Source organism: Eleutherodactylus coqui, chromosome 3 (genome assembly GCF_035609145.1).
Source record: "Eleutherodactylus coqui strain aEleCoq1 chromosome 3, aEleCoq1.hap1, whole genome shotgun sequence".
NCBI lineage: Eukaryota > Metazoa > Chordata > Amphibia > Anura > Eleutherodactylidae > Eleutherodactylus > Eleutherodactylus coqui.
This window is the reverse complement of record NC_089839.1, coordinates 172114055-172131507: the sequence shown is the minus strand read 5'-3', so window position 1 is coordinate 172131507 and position 17453 is coordinate 172114055. Positions and strand designations below refer to the sequence as shown.

Here is a 17453-nt window from a genome sequence, read left to right as displayed (position 1 = left end):
AATAGCTTTTTAACCGCCTAAGATATAGAAAGTTATCACAGTCATGTCAAATTTGGTTACATCTGTATAGTGGCAATAGGACCTCATTGTAAAAAAAACAAATAGCACATGGTATGTTTTTTTTTTTACTGCTTTACTCTCCATGGAATAGCATTATATACAGTCCATACAATGAAAGAAAAAGGTATGGCATAGCAGTGCAGCGTATGCCAAAAAATGTGTTTTTTGTCACTTGCCAATGGAGCCATATGGGTGCGTTCGGTTCATGCATCAAAGGCTATCTCACCTACATTGAACATATTGCAGTGACAAAATGTGAGCACACCACTACACTGCATGCCCATAATTATGTATATTCCGTAGCTATATTATATTGTATGTCCATAGTTGTATGTATTGCACTGCTTGTTTGGAATTACCTGGATTTATTGCATAGATTACTCATCAAATGTGGCCTGTTATCTAATTTGCAATTACAGACAAATACAGTCTAATTAATAACACAAACAGCTGTACCATTCATGTTTTTTAGGGCTACTTTTCAGCCAAAAATCACACGGGCAAAAAGCAGCTGCAACCAAGTTGAGCAGCATCTCTCGTTTTACCACCCATTTAGACTACTGGGGCTGCGGTGCATAAATGCTGCAGCCCAGAATACCGCAGGGCGAGGGGGAGAGAGTTTAGCTCTCTGGCAAGGGGAAGGGGCAAGACGTGGTGGGAGCTAGTATGTTAATCTCTCGCGCTCTCCCTTTCCTGGCAGCCGGCAAGGGGCAGAGAGGGAAGCGGGAGGGAGTTTAGCAGAGCAGCTGCTAAACTCCCTCCCACCTCCCTTTTCCGGCAACTCTCTTAGGCTCCAATAGGAGTCTATGGGGCCGGCTGTCGTATCCCAGCCAAAGATTAGGCCAAACATATCTATTCCAGTCAGCATAAAAGCGGCTGGCCGAAATGTGCGCCGTGTTCGCAATTTTTTCCGGCCACAAAATTTTACACCCCCCCAAAACCGCCTGTCTGAACAATGGTTTCGATGGTCGCGATTTGTGGTCGGCATTTTATTATGGCAAAATTGCCACAATAAAACGCCCGTGTGAATAAAGCTATACTGAACATATTGAGCAAATATTCACAGTTCAGGGAGAAAAAGTAATTGACACGGAATGATTATCGCTCAAAATTCAATCAAACAAACAAATTTGAGCGATAATTTTGTATTGTAAATGCAAATAAAATCACTCACTATTCATTTGCAAGTCGTTATCGCTGACTTTTAGTTACCATAAAAACTATAGCTGGATTGCTAGAAGGTGAGATGCTGAACAAGAAGCCAGCAAGAACCAAGCGATCCAGTTGTGAAATTTGTCTGTCTAAACGCTCTACACGAGCGCTAACGACCTTAGCAGTGATCTCAGCACTCGTGCAGTCGTTTAGCCGGTTGTCTCACCATGTAAAAGGGCCATAAGTGAACCTCTGTGTTAATGACTTTTCTAATTGGTAAATGGCGTTTCAGTGAAGACGATAAAACTGAAAATGTGGATTTTACAGGCACTTAGCCCTTAAATAAAGGCACACAAAGCCTGGTTACTGACAAATCTGTTACTGACTCAAGAAACATTGGTTAATGTGAACCATGCTTCAATGTTAACACTTTTTATAAGACTTTAGAAGGCATGTTATAAAGATGCCTTGAATGGGAAAATGCTACTAATGCATTGCTAAAGATCTGGGTTTTTGTGTATAATTGTGACTTAAATAACAATTAGACTACAGTTTATTAGCAATTAAGCAGAATTCCAGGTAATTCCAAAGGGTTTATTTACCTTTTCTTGCAACTGTATATACTCTACATTACACTCCATATCCATAGCTATATATATTACACTGTTTGTAGGATAGGTTTCTTTTTAATCATAGTAATCATTTAGTTCCAGTGTCCCTCAATATTCTGGAAAAAAGGTCGTCATGCTGGACAGCAATTTTACCATTTGAAAGCCTCAGTGATCAGAAGCAGGCATCATTGTGAACGTGTATGGGATTTGCACATGTGAGATCCTATCCTCCTCGCTGCTGGACTGTCAGAATATTCCACTTCAGTAGAAAGCCTGCTGACATACTTCCCTAACATCTGTTTTTTAATAATCATTGACATGAGGGAGCTGTTGTGTGTGAGCAGCAGTAACACCAGTGGTACTGGCGGCGGATCGACAGAGACTCCAGTTGCTGTCTCTTTCAATCATAATTAATAACTACACAGTGTAGTTAGTGGTTGGGTTTCGCACAGCGCCAGTCTCATAATACACGATGTTGTGCGGTATCATATACAGCGGTAGGTCGGGCGGAATGACAATATTTCTATATTACATGGATATTTTCTCTATGACAGTGGGCATTTCAGGTTATGTTTAAATCCCTTTTGTATTTGTCTTCCCACAATGCTTTGCACTGCAGCACCTCTCCTTTCCAATAGCATTGTTCATTCTAATCAGTATGCAAATAGGCTCTCCTTCAAAGAGAACTGTCCTCTAGTGCCACCTTTTGGAAGGTAGCTGCCCTGTAAGTCAGTGCCTGACCCTTTAAAAGGCCTTGCAGCATGATTTAAGGCCGCCATACATTTTGCTGTTTAACTATATGAAGTCTTTGATTTCAACCAGTATGGATGACGCTGTAATGTGTATGTGGACAGCTCAATTTTCCTCCAACAGATGATGCCAGGGGAAAGAACGATTAGGGATGTTGAATTTCAACATCTGATCCAGTTGTTCCCTGGAGATGAGCTGCCTCCAGAGTCCTCTGGCTATGGCTTAACTCCCTAAACACATAAATGGTCAGTTGCGCCAAGGTTTCATATGTGTGGGGGACTCAGGGGAAACAGCTGTTGGCTGAATGATCATTCTGCCGACAGCTGTTAAAGGTATATGGGCACTTTAAGTCATGTTGCAAGGCCTGTTTAAGGTTACCCCCCCATACACACACACCTCCTGTGTGCAAAGGTGTTATACTGTGTTGACAGTTCTTCTAGTTTTGATTCCTTGCCTGTTCCACTCAGCTTTCCCATCTTCTCCACTCCTGACCTCAGCATGTTTATTGACCATACTCACGTACTCTGCTGCCTGCCCTGACCCTTGGCCTGTTACTGTTATGCAAGAATTCTGCCTGTCTTGACATCAACTCTGTTCTACGACCACATCTCTGTCAACTCCTCTGGTAGTATGTTATGGTAACCCTGACCTGTTTGCGTACGATGCCTTATAAAAGAGTATCAAAGTAGTTTCCTGTAGCGAAGACCAGAACCCGATTGTTGGGGTTAAAGAGTGAAAACAAGAGGATTCCAAGTGCTACCCACACATCCAGCCCTAAATCAAATCGGTTTTGTGGCACAGCAGATATGCATTCGCTGTCTTGATAATCTGTTCTGTATGCAGTAGAGTTGTGTTTGTTACTAACTACTGAGGGTTAATATTATAAATGATTTATCACAGTGCAAAAAAGGTAGCTAAGTGACAAACTAAGCCTGCTAGATATGTAAATGTTCACTAATTGAAAAATGATGACATTGTATTTAACCTGATGCTATTATAGAGAGAGTTTTATGTATTACAATTACTTTAGTAGATGTTTTTTTAACATGTCCAGTATTTAGAGCCGTAAAACCTTCACACTTCAAATTATTTTACCCCTCAAAATTGTTGGGGAACAAAAGTGACACATCTGTATTCTCCATCAGATGGGCCCCCGCTTAACCACTCCACTGGGATCAATGCACTGCATTGCTCATTAAACATAAGCTGGAATGGTGAATTAAGGTTAAGTGTTTGTCAATGAGATTTTTATTACAAGGCTGAATTTTTCTTCCCGAAACAATCTTTTCCCCTGTAGCAGATATACAACAAAGCACACCTCGTCTATAATGTGCACGTTAGGAATTTTCTTCATTTTTGGGTAGGTTTTCGAATAAACAACTTTGAAGTTGGGTCTGAAGTTTCAAAACACTGTGGACCTTGGGTGACGGGATAACTAAAAATGTTGTGTTTGTGTTGGGTATGATATGGGTGCCTTGTTTAGTTACTAACCTTTGGAGCACAATGGGTTTTTGTTTATTTGTAATGTGTCTTTTTCTTCTCTGCATTCCTATGCTAACACCTTGCCGGAATGTCCCATGAATCATCCAGGATGACGAGGAGGGGATATGGGCATAACAGCTCCAGCAAACCAAAGTTCCAGTTTTATTTTGTTGGGTAAGGAAACTTTTTTAGTTTACACATTGTACCTATGATACAGTGACAATATGCTACTTGTTATATAAGTTGTCATGCACATAGCATAGTTCCTCTGTGCCATATTATGGAATTGTAGATATTTCATGTACCGTCATATGCTGCATCCATACTGCACTAAAATAAAGCATCCGATGAACCATGCAACCATTTTTTATCACCCAGAATCTGGAGAAAAATCCTTTAGCCTGTTTATGGAATCATATAGGCACATGGAGGTACAGTATGAGCCCCATAGATTTCTTTGGGTACCATAATACAGATACATGCAACTCAGGACTTGTACGGAGCTGTAATATCATCATGTGCATGAGGCCTAATACTGACAAGTCTGTGTGTTCAATAACTGATTGTTTATGTATTTGTCTTATCACTTGTATATCTTACTTATTATATTGATATATGGCTCCAACTGGCCTTAGCACTGAGCATTAGTGGTACTGTTGTGCATAGCAAAGCTTGTAGTGGTTATTACCCATGTACGCGTTTATTTTGCTCTCCTCTATCAATAGTATCTAATTTTCAACTGCAGATGAGATCATTGGGGGTCTTTTAACTTCTTCATTGGGAATATCCCAGGACTTGCTAGTTCCTGATGGCTTAAATCTGATCTCTCCATTACATAAGTATTCTGGTTACAGAAAGCCATTGATTTTGATGTTATAAGAGTCAAACATACAGACCATGCACCCACTCATATGTCAAGTACAGAGAATCCTTTGCTTTAGGATTGGGGTCTACTTGTCACCAGGCTCATGAAATTGGACTCTGAGTTACAGTGTGCAAGCCCCTCCCCACCCTCAGCATGTAGACTGACAGCCTTCTCCCTATACACAAAAGGGGAGAAAGCTGTCAATCTGCATGATATGGGCAGGGAGAAGCCAGCATGGCCCACCTCTGTGACTCAATGCTAAGCTCCTAGTTAAACCTCGTGAACCTGGTGACAGAATACTTTAATTAGGATAATATTGACCTTTTAGGGAATGTTCAACCGTGACAGATTTACTGCAGAGTTTCCACAGCAGCAGATCCACACCAAAGGGTGTAGATTTTGACGCAGAATCGCTGTGGATTTCACCCCTTCAGTTGGGCAAATACACACCAACGTATACGTCAAAATCTACACTTATTTGGTGTGGATTTACAGGGGATTTTTCTGTTGTGGAAAATCTACCCCCTGTGGATATAATCGAACAGTATTTAGAAATAGAATGTTTTTGTTTTTGCCAATTTAATGCTGACCTCTTACCACAGCTGCAGGTTTAAGCACCTACATAACTAGAAAGTAGCCTACTGCTAGTTTACTTGAAAAGAAGACCAAAGTCAGCTCTTCATGGTTCCCCTACATCCACCTTCATCTGTCTTATGTGTCAGGTCGGGATGCAGGCAGAGGAGAGATGGGGTCGACTTTGTTTACCAGTTGGGTAATTAGCATGGTGCCTGCCTTTCCATTTAATCAAAGAGACAAATAATTGAGGGAATAGTTTACTTTTCTCCATTTGGATAATTGAAATGTTGTAGATAATATAGAAAAAGCCCTGCACCAGTTTACAGGCCCCCTTTAAATGATGTCAAAAGATGTCACTCAATGTTTTTCCAATGCTCTTTAAAACTAAAGTAGAGACAAGAGCTGAAGTCCAGAACATCTGTTGAAAGCTTTTCCTCCCTTTCATGTTGTTTGCAGTGAGCTAGAGGTAAACTTTACTCAGGAGAAGAATCTCATACAAATTGTGCTTTAATGGCCCTGTTTTACAACCTAGTCCCCCTTACAGTCATCTGTTAGATTTTTCAGCTCCTATTTGAGGGCGGTGGTCATTTATCTCTGTTTGCTTGTTTTTCCCTTAATTATTTCCTTGATGGTAGTCTCCATGTTCCTTCCTATATATATGGCACAATTCTTCTGAAATCCTACAGATCTGGAATCCCTGATAAAATGACCCAATGGCTATTTTAATGGATGTCCAGGGCCTAAGTGCCAAAGGGAATGTGGGGAAACGATGGACTTAAAATGTTCTGCACAAGCAAAGCTTCAAAAGACTGACTTGTCTTAAGACACATAGAACATATGTCTCAAACTAAAGGCCCGCTGGCCAAATCCTGCCCGCCATGTGATTTCATGTGGCCTGTGACGAAGTCCAGACGCAGAAGGATCGCCTCTCCACTTTCCCTGGGAGATGCAGCCAGCACTTGGGAGGAGCGGTGCCAGGACAGGGAGCAGGTGCTATCTTGAATTCTGTGCTCCAGCACGCACCTCCACATCGCTCTGTTCAGCAACTCAATGGTGGAAGCACAGCTCCGACACCCCTATCCACTCACCCTAGCCACCCACCAAGGTAGGATGATCGGTGCTCAATAGGTGGAAATGCCATCATAGTGCATAGAGCACTATAGCTATGTTAAGGAGTAGTTATATTTTGGGCTTATTCACACAATGCATATTCAGTGTGTATTTGGGCCTTCTTGCATTTTAGATTTTTTTTGCAAGTTCATATTCGCCAGAGTTTTCACTTGCATAAAAAAAATACAAGAAAGTCCCATAGATTTCTCCTGTTTTCATGCGTAAATTCACAATGAATATACATGTATCATGCATAATCACTGCGTATTTCCGTGATCTCATTAACTCTAATGAGCAATAGAAATCAGAATAGGACATGCTGACCTTTTTTTTTTTATATGCGTAAAATACACGTGTGAAAAATGTATGTCTGAATACCCCGGTGCAAATCAGTGGTGTCTAAGCTGTCCATATTACGTATGTAATCCACCTAGTATGGAGTGCAAATACTCTCGTGTGAATGAGCCCTTATAAACGCACCTTTGAAGGCAACCATAATGCTGATGTTGCCCTCGGTATAAATGAGTTTGACACCCCTGCTGTAGAACAATGGAGTAATGGAACAGAACACTAATTATGTTTGAGATGTTTTTATTCAGATCCACAGAAAAACAGCTGATGCAAATTTTAAAAAATGCAACATTTTGAGTACATCCCATTCTTCATCAGGCAAGTGAGTGCATGGAGACTCATCAGTACACTGACCTGCATTCATTAAAGGGAATGTGACGATTATGTGCAGGTTTTTGCCTGTGTGCAGCATTGGAGACTCCGGTTTTATCAATTCACTCATAGATTTCTAGAAGGAATAACAGAGGAATGCATAGAGTTAAAAGAAAAGATGCTCCAAAATTGTTATATTAGAGGTAGTGATGACCGAACTTTCAGCAAAAGCGAACTTTCAGGCTGGTTTGAATTAGTTCAAATCAAACTGGAATTTCACCAGTACCCATAAGTACCCCTTCATAAACCCTTCCCTGAAAAGCCATTTAAAATAGTGTAAGAAAAAAAAATCAATACTCACCTGACGGGGCTCAGCCGCGACTTCTGCAGCTGTCCCCGACTCTGTAGTACTGAGCTATCAGCAGCCGGGGATTTGAAATCCCTGCCTGCTGGTAGCTCTGATTGTGATTTGCTGAAGGAGGAGGAGGAAGAAGGTAGGAGGTTCTCTTGGTGGGTTTGGCGGAGACCAACCTTCTGAAGTTTGTTTTCACGCTGAACTGAAGTTTTAGCAAAGTTCGATCTGAAAAAGAGTTTTGGTTTGATAAACACTAATTATGGGGAATGCAAGTATTTAGTGAAGCAGGCATATCTCGTAGTCCAGTGATCTCCTTCTGTTTTTTCTGCTTGTTTCAACCTCCAGAGCCAAGGTTGCCCAATTGTGTTACCTGGGGTCCTCTGGAAAACGACTGATTGTGATATCTCTGCACATTGTACTGAGTAATTCACCTCTTCTCGGTATTTTGCTTTTATATATATAGAAATGTGACTATAGACTTCAAATAGTTTATTGTCTATACAAAAATTCTGAGTATGTAACCCACAGATTTCCTTGGACAGTGGATGGAAGGGGTATTTTGGCACACAAGGTAAAATTGTGGACGTTGCCCTAGGCCTCAGCATATAAACATGTGCTTTTCATATGCCACAGCCTCTCATTCTCTGTGCTGTGCTTGTATTAAACCCATTTTACAAACCATGCAAAATCACAAAGAAATATTCCTTTTTGAAGCCTAGCAGGTGTGGAGATGACAATGAAGACACATTTTTTTCTCTAAAGTAGAAAATAATAATCTTTATACCAGACAATAGCCAAGTTGGGTTCAGAGAGGCTTGCTCTTCTATATTTGGTTCAGCTCTGGTCCAGGAGTCCATGACATGGCTAGTCATATGAACTAGGGACAATGGCCAGGCCAACACATTGGCGAGCTCACGTGTGGCCAACTAATAGGTAAAACCTTTTTACTGTACATGCCTGTGCCAATTATTGTTTCTTCACTGAAGTGGACAAAACTAGAGGGGGGGGGGGGGGGCAGAAAAAGCAGATATGTGGTTAAATCGCATGCACACCACCATCGTTATTTATATGGATGGGAGTTTGCCCGTCCAGTGTTTTCACAGACAACAGGAGGCAGTGAGATAAACAGTGTGGTATGTACTGAGGTTCTATAGAGTGCCTTGTAGTAAAACACACTTTTTTAGGGTAGACTGCAAATTTTACATGCAATGTTATTCTGGCCTTCAATTTGATGGACACCACAATAGAACACCATTATAAGTCAATGGTATCCATTAGGCACCATTGGGATGTTTTGTACAACAGATCTGGAACAGTAATGTGACTTCCATTAGGAACAGCATCCACAACGCAAGTGTAAACATATCAAGTCTGTATAAGGGAGTAATTATGTTTGTTCTTTTTGAAAAAATGTTGTAGCTAGTTGTTTTTTATTGTCTCGTCATCCATATTGGAGGCATACACTTCCTTCCTGTATTATCTATATAGGCAGTGTCATCGGGTTTGTGTAATTTATGGCATCTTCAATGAATGGGAGCTAAATGACATATATGTTTTTGATTATAACAGTCTTCAGGAAGTGATGAGAGTACAGCCCGCTCCCCCAAAGACCAGAAAGTGACAGAGATACTGCATACGAAGCTGTATTTATGTACAGTGTTGTTGTCCTGTATTATATAGGCCTCCAGTGGTACAAAAGAGCAGTCATTAACTTGATCACCACCTAAAAGTAATGTGACAATTCTGCTTAGGCAACCTAGGGAACCTTTAAGAGTACTACTCAGGCTCCAGATTGCAGCAAAAATGGGAATGACCTTTCTGAGGATGCAGTTAACGTACCGGAAGAGAGAGAACGAAAGAGAGAATGAAAAAGGGAGTTTGGGAGAACACAAAAGAGAGAGAGAACATGCAAAGAACAAGCGAAAACTGTAATATACTGTCCCCTCAGAATTTATATATAATTTACACTGTGCCCCATACATTAAATTATAATGCATTGTGTTGTCAGAAGTAAATACAAATCTACACACTGTCCCCAGAAATGAATTATCTTCTTTTTGTCCCTGTCTGGGCCCAGCCTGCATTGCACTCCTCCCTCCACCAAATACTGAGATCTTAGTGTCAGCACCAAGAAAGCAGTGCATACCATAACCTGGCAAACTCTACTGAGTGCCGACATCTCTCACCCATTGAAGGCAGCCACTTCTGCATAACCCGTCTAGCAGCCGTGCTCAATAGCAGTTGCAGGGTGACGATGTGCTGTGTGCTCAGTATTCATAGGTGAGAGGAGCAGCATGGCCTGCAGGATAGGCCTGGTTAGGGACTAAAAGACGATAATTAATTTCTAGGGGCACAGTATGTAGGTTAGTATTCATTTCTGGGGGCACAGTATGTGGGTTAGTATTTATTTCTGGGGGCACAGTATGTGGGTTAGTATTTATTTCTGGGGGCACAGTATGTGGGTTAGTATTTATTTCTGGGGGCACAGTATGTAGGTTAGTATTAATTTCTGGGGGCTCAGTATGTAGGTTAGTATTAATTTCTGGGGGCACAGTATGTAGGTTAGTATTAATTTCTGGGGGCTCAGTATGTAGGTTAGTATTCATTTCTGGGGGCACAGTATGTGGGTTAGTATTTATTTCTGGGGGCACAGTATGTAGGTTAGTATTAATTTCTGGGGGCTCAGTATGTAGGTTAGTATTAATTTCTGGGGGCACAGTATGTAGGTTAGTATTAATTTCTGGGGGCACAGTATGTAGGTTAGTATTAATTTCTGGGGGCACAGTATGTAGGTTAGTATTAATTTCTGGGGGCACAGTATGTAGGTTAGTATTAATTTCTGGGGGCACAGTATGTAGGTTAGTATTTATTTCTGGGGGCACAGTATGTAGGTTAGTATTAATTTCTGGGGGCACAGTATGTAGGTTAGTATTAATTTCTGGGGGCACAGTATGTAGGTTAGTATTTATTTCTGGGGGCACAGTGCATTATAATTTACAGGATTTATGGGGCACAGTGTAGATTATTATTATTTCTGAGGAGCCAGTGCATTTTAATTTACTTTTGAGGGCACAGTGTATTATAGTTATCACTCTCTCTCTCCCTTCTTTGGGTTTTATCTTTCTTTCTCTATTGTGTTCTGTCTATCTCCTTTTTTCATTCTCTTTCCAATGATGCAGATTTTGATACGGAAATGTTGCAGATTTTGGCCCAGATTTCTCCTGGGAAATCCCAGTGACTTGACAGGCTGGGTTCATATTTTGTTTTGAGTTTTTGTTTAACTTATACACTGGGATAAGCTCCTGACATATCCATTCATCAGAGGCTGTGATAGATGCCTAACAGTAGCATCTATCATTCCTAGGTTAATATGTGATCCAATGATAGATAACGTGAGCTTTTTCATTTAATAAATAGCTTGTGAGATTTCGTTAAATGGATACCATTATAGGCTGTGGATGACCAATGCTAATGTTAGGCATCCACAGATCAGATACCCATGGACTGTACTGGTACCCCTTTAACAGATCCATCATGAAAAGCTCATGACATATCTAGCATCGATCACCCATATTTTTTACGAGACCCGCCAGGAAGGAATAGCATCGTTTAGTGCATCATTGCATCCTCTTTTTTTAATGGTATATTGATGTATATCAGCCAGGCGAAAGCCAAAAGGACACTCTTTTGGTTTCCATCTGATAATGGACCCCCATAGGCAAACTTAATGTGCAAGTTTAAAGCGTTCATGCACCGTGTCGTCGGAAATAAATTAAATCCACACAAAAATGAAGGCAGAGTAGCAGCCTTGTTCGATAGCAGTTGCCGGGTGATGATGTGCTCTGCGCTCAATGAATGGGAGTATGTAGTGTGTACCCACACTTAGGCCTCCTTCACACGGGCGACACAGCATCACTGAGAAAATTGCAGCCATATCGCATTGCTGCTCTTTTTGCGTCAATACCGTGATTTTGTAGCACTACAAAGTAGTGCGACTTAGTATCATCACATGCGAGGATTTTCGAAGGGGGCTTGAAATATAAGCCCTACCCCGAAAATAAGCTGTAGCTGAAGAAAAAAATAAAAAAGGAAGTATACATCACCTCTCCTTCGCTGTCCGGGGCGCCGATGCAGCTTCTTCTCAGTCCCCGCAACTGTTTCTTTTCATCATCTTCTGGCCGGGGATGGAAAAATCCACACCTCCTGGAATCGTTGGCTGCGATTGGCTGACGCTTAGCCAATCACAGCCAGTGCTTGATGAATGGCTATGATTGGTTTCAATCACAGCCATTCATCAAGCACTGGCTGTGATTGGCTGACGCTTAGCCAATCACTGCCAGTGCTTCCAGGAGGTGGGGATTTTTCAATCCCCGGCCAGAAGAGAAAAAGATCAGTGCCGGGACTCGGGCAGAAGATGCTGCCGGGCTGACAGTTGCATCGCACTGCACAAAAACTGCATTTTCATGCGATGCGATGCAACAGAGAGGAAGGCTCCATAGGGAAACATGGGCTACAAAACCTTACGAGTCGTGGGCATATTGCTGGACCCGCGAGGTTTTTGTGTTAGGTTGTTGCATGCTACAAAACATCACATGTGTGAAGAAACTCCTAGAAAAGCATGGGCTTCGCATACATGCGATTTGTAGCATTGCAGCAACGCTACAAAATGGTACGACTTTGTTACCCGTGTGAAGAAGGCCTTATACTGTCCCAGTCTATACAGCTGAGCTGACAAGTGAGCTACAGAAGATCTCAGGCATCAGCCTCTTGTGACTAGTGGCCAGTGACATAACTAGAATGTTTTTGGAAAATTCTGTGTGTGGATTGTCACATAAAAATACCACCAATTGTTTTCTCTTATGTTTGTGATAAAAAAAATATAATTTTCTGATGATACATTCCTTTTCAGTACAGGGGAAGACCTTGTGTTTTTAGTTGGAAATATGTATTTGGGGATTGGTGGTAATATTAGTTTCAGCTGTTTGTTTGTAAAATATACCACTAAATCTGAGAGCATTTTTAGTTTACAATTCAAATGTTCCTACACGTTTTATTGTACATTTGTTTCATACAATTTTCAAACATTGCCGTATTTAGAACCTGATATTATTCTTTCCATATGTGTAGTGGTACACTTGACATATTGAATGTAACACTTTTATGAAGAAACTAGCCCCATTGTGGGGCAATTTGTACATTGGTCCAGCTCTTCATGCTCTGTAAATCAAGATTATATAGACTTGGATTGAAATGTGTAAATTATGAGACTTTTTGATATGTATTTAAAGGGAAATATACCTGATATGTGTCAAACTCATTTTTGCTTTATTAATCAGGCCATACCAACATGGAGAAGCAACGAACCTGATATATGTTCTCCAATATACATGCATAGCTGCTGAATTACATGTCTCTAGACCTTTCTTAACTGGTTGAAGCATAGAAACCAGAAACTTCTAGTGTAAATGAGTGAAGATAGTTGCGTTACTGGCCACAGAAGAGCAGAAAACTCTTCTGATTTTATGCTGCTAGTTGTTATTTCTACAATATTGTTTTATGACTGCAATCAACCAAGAATTTTCAATATAAGAAAAAAGTTTGGTACCGTGTTCACTAGTAGAACAAAATGTGATTGTTCTCAGTAAGAGATTTTACAGCAAGCTTTCAAAACATCTTAGGTTTCTTCATCGGGCTTCTAATAGATATATTTGATGAAACATATGTACACATACACATAAGTATTTACTCCTCAGCTATTATTGTTTTACATGCCAATGAATCACACCATGTCTGTGCCCTATGTACTTCCTCAGATATATCCTATTAGGAGCCTGATGAAGAAACCTATGTAGTCTCTAAAGCTAGCTGTAACATTATTTCTTTGTGTTAGCCATTGAAATGTATTATAGATAACAGATTACTTTTTACTGAAAGTTCTTTTACTGAAAACCATCACATTTTTTTCTAATATATGAAAGTGCTAAAGTTTAAAATAACATTTTGGCAGGCATGGCCAAGTATTACATGGTCAGCTGTTCCATTGACTGGCTAGTATGTATTACTACAGGCAACATTGGAGTGGACATGTATGGCCAACTGTGACTTACCCTGATAATATCAGCTGTACGCTGGAGTTTTCAGACACTAGACACATGATATGGTATTTTGTCTTCCTTTGATAAAAATGGAGATATCTCCATGAGACAACACTGTTTAATTGGCATTTTTGCAACAACTAAAATTAAGGGGAAAAAATTGCAAATATTTAACGTAGTAACATTTTTCTAATATATGTGATTAAGATGTCATCAAAATATTTATGTGACCACAACCAAATTTTTCCGTCTATGGTTCAAGGAACTGGTCAGTCAGGTTGGGTGTATTAAGATGCAGTAGAAATCAGCAACAATGTCGACTGCATATGTCATGCATTACATTGATTCAAATAGAACCTTTGTAATGCTTAAAAGGGCTGTCTAGGATTTTTTTTAAAAGTCTGCTTTCTTCCAAACACTTCATCACACCAGTCCGCAGGTTTTGTGCAGTACTACAGCCCAGCTCCAAAATTGTATTGCTCTCAGTACGATAAATATATAGTCTTGTAGATATGATACCTTTTATTGCCTAACAAAAAGAAATAATGTTACAGCAAGCTTTCGAGGCTACTTATGCTATGCCTGACCAAGAGGCCCCAGTAGCCTTGAAAGCTTGCTTAAGATAATTTATTTTTGTTAACCATTAATACGTATCATATCTATAAGAGTATTTTTCTAATCCTGTTCATCTGCTCTGCTAGTGTTGCAGGGTAAATGAACATTTTCTACCAGCTGTATGAGGATGAACAATCGTATTAACTATCATTCACTCCCATACTAGCGAGCCTCTGCCATGTGTGAATGATAGTGAACATATGTCGATTGACATGATTTGGTGTTAGGCATTCCTTACAATGGATAGATTTTTCCCATGTAAAAGGTCCCCCAAATAAAGTTTACATATTCTTGTATTTCCAGGGGTATTCCCTTTTCCTGTAATGTCATACTTTTCCGTTTAATTAATTTAAAGAGCTTGTCATGGAGGTTTTTTATTTTTTCTATTGCTGACCTGTCCTACTAAATTCAATAGGAGCTGTGCCCACAATACCAAACCGCGATACTTTCAGAGTGATGTGCCTCCTGCCCTTTTAATATTAGCAGCGGTGCTCATAATCAGCTGATCGGCTGGGATCCGAGTGGTGGACCTCCAGCAATCACTTATTGATGACATGCCCTGATGACAGGTCAACAATAGGAAACAATCAAAAAGGACTTGGACAACCCCTGTAATATTAAGTTGGCTTTGGTGTGTATTTCTATATTTCAGGTAGGGAAATTCAGTTGTTAAGGTCCTTTTACACGGGATGACTGTCGAGTGCTTAAGTGCCCAACGTCCAACCCAGCGATTATCACTCCAAAGGTGAACGTCTGCCTGTTTACACAGGCCGATCGTCCTTTTATTTCTATGCCTGCACAAACCAAGCAATGAATTCTACAGGAATAAATTACCGTTCGTTGTTCAGTAGTTAGCAGTGTTTACACTAAGGAATTGTCATTCAGGTTCTCGCGATTCAGCAAGACAATAGTTCTTCACTATAAAAGGGCCCTTAGGCCTCATGTCCACTAGCTAAATGGAATTGCGGATTCTGCAGCGGATTTCCGCCGCGGAATCCGCAGCAGGTTTTGCCCATAGGGAATCATTGGCCATCCGCGGTCCATTAAATTGATTTTTCCACCCGCGGTTTGGCATTTTAAAAGAATTGCGTTTTTCACGCACGGGAGAAAAAACGCGGCATGCTCCATTCTGCCGCGGATTCCGCGCAGATCGGCAACATTGCTATCACATTGATAGCAATGTGTGCGGATATCTGCATGCAAAAAATACCATTTAAAGCAATGCGCGGATTGTATTTTTTAAGTGGACATGAGGCCTTAGATTGGGGGCAGAGATTGCCGTGACTTATAACCATCTCTGTAAAGCGCTGTGGAATGTGTTGGCACTATGTAAGCAACAGAAATTAGAGTAACTGATCACTTTTGATCATCCAACGTGTCTTCTAGCTTCAGAAAACAATGATACGTTTAGAAAGGATAGAAGGTTGTATGTAGTCCGGGCACACAAAGTTATCATGACACGCAGGCTGATACTTGAGGCTGCAATGAAGATCTCTAGACAGAAAACGCCAACTACACAGACAACACTGTATTATCAGACATCCATTTGTTTGGAGATAATGTCATAATTACCACCAGAATAGAGGAACAGAGATAAATTAAGGTGCAAATTAGTATATTGTTAATATCCTACAGATTACATAGACTTTTCTATATACTGTAGATATCAGTGGCTCCTTCCCACTCAGATATGGACATACTTTAACTAAATGCATAAAGAGTAAATGCTGGACAGACAAGTCTAGAATTAGTTATGATTTCAGCCTTTGTCATCCATTATCTTCAGAAAGTCGAATGACTTCACTGTGCAGGTGATAGACACAACACTTTCATCTTCCATCTCTACTGTGATCTTCCTATCTGTGTTCCTCGAGTGGTTAGATTGACGTGTCTTGGGATAAATCTGTGAAACGGACTGCATGACGAAACTTGTTACATGCAGTCAGAAGTATCTCATAGAGTTAATTACAGCCTTTTTTAACTGTTCCACTACTACTTCACAAAGGGTTTCGAAATACTGCTGTATAATGAATTTTTCAATTACTTACAATATTCACAAGATTCATTTTCTTTTTCTTTTACCCCAGGAGAAGTTATAGAAAACTGCATTTTGCAAAGCAAGTTAATGTTCTAACTAGATCATGTCCATGGGGCACAGATATAGCAATCTTACCGAGGCCCTAAGACACACACCCAGAGACCCCTCTTTCACATAAGACACAAGTATTATAAATGGCATATGGCAGTTGGTACAATAGAATTTGTATTGGGTCTTGGGAGCTTCATTTTATGCCTCTGTTCATGTCCATAACAGGTGGCGCCACATGGTCATAATACAGACATATTTTAACAGCCGCATTGTGGTTGCAGTATCTGGACATTTCTACTGAGCTGCTTTGATCCTCATGGGGTTTTGGAGTGATTTAAGTTTGATTCACTTAAATGGCAAGGAGTTTGGTTCTTCATACTACAGTATATCACATCCATCTGAATGAAGCCAAACTGTTGAATTGCTTTGACATTGTTAAATACATGGTAGAAGCCAATGTGTGAATATTGTACCCCTGCTACTTCTCATTTACTAACACCAGGCTGCACAATTCAGAATATCCACATTTCAGTCAAAATACCCATAGAGTGGCATGGTGGCCCAGATATTAGACTAAAGTTAATGAAAATAGACAATTTCAACCAAAATGATTGCTTGTCCTTTAAAGTGTAAGAACAAATGATAGTTTTTGCTGACTGATAGTACACCATCATCATCTGAAAAGAAGTTGGCCTCATTAGAAATTCTTGACGTAAGATATTTTGTTCTTCCAAAAGATCTTTCATACACAAATGGTCTTTCCTTGAAGAAACGTTCCCAGAAAGTTCTTCATTCTTAAGGCCCACATACACATTAGATTTTAGTTGTTTGAACTGGCTGATAATGGCTAAGCTGGGTGGCTATCTAATATGTATAGGGGTGGCTTAAAGGGGTTGTCCCGCGCCAAAACGTTTTTTTTTTTTTTTCAATAGCCCCCCCGTTCGGCGCGAGACAAACCCGATGCAGGGGTTTAAAAAAAAAACCCGGATAGTACTTACCCGAATCCCCGCGCTCCGGTGACTTCTTACTT

At 40.4% G+C, this 17453-nt stretch overlaps 1 protein-coding gene across 1 annotated transcript in view; it reads left to right on the top strand.

Annotated features, from left to right (window-relative positions):
- Window positions 1-17453, top strand: part of ERC2 (ELKS/RAB6-interacting/CAST family member 2) — a 991327-nt gene that overhangs the window by 745882 nt on the left and 227992 nt on the right. Inside the window, exon 16 of the mRNA XM_066594594.1 lies at window positions 4164-4229. Within this exon, the coding sequence (XP_066450691.1) occupies window positions 4164-4190 (27 nt within the window). The 3' untranslated portion in view covers window positions 4191-4229. The remainder of the gene's footprint in view (window positions 1-4163; window positions 4230-17453) is intronic.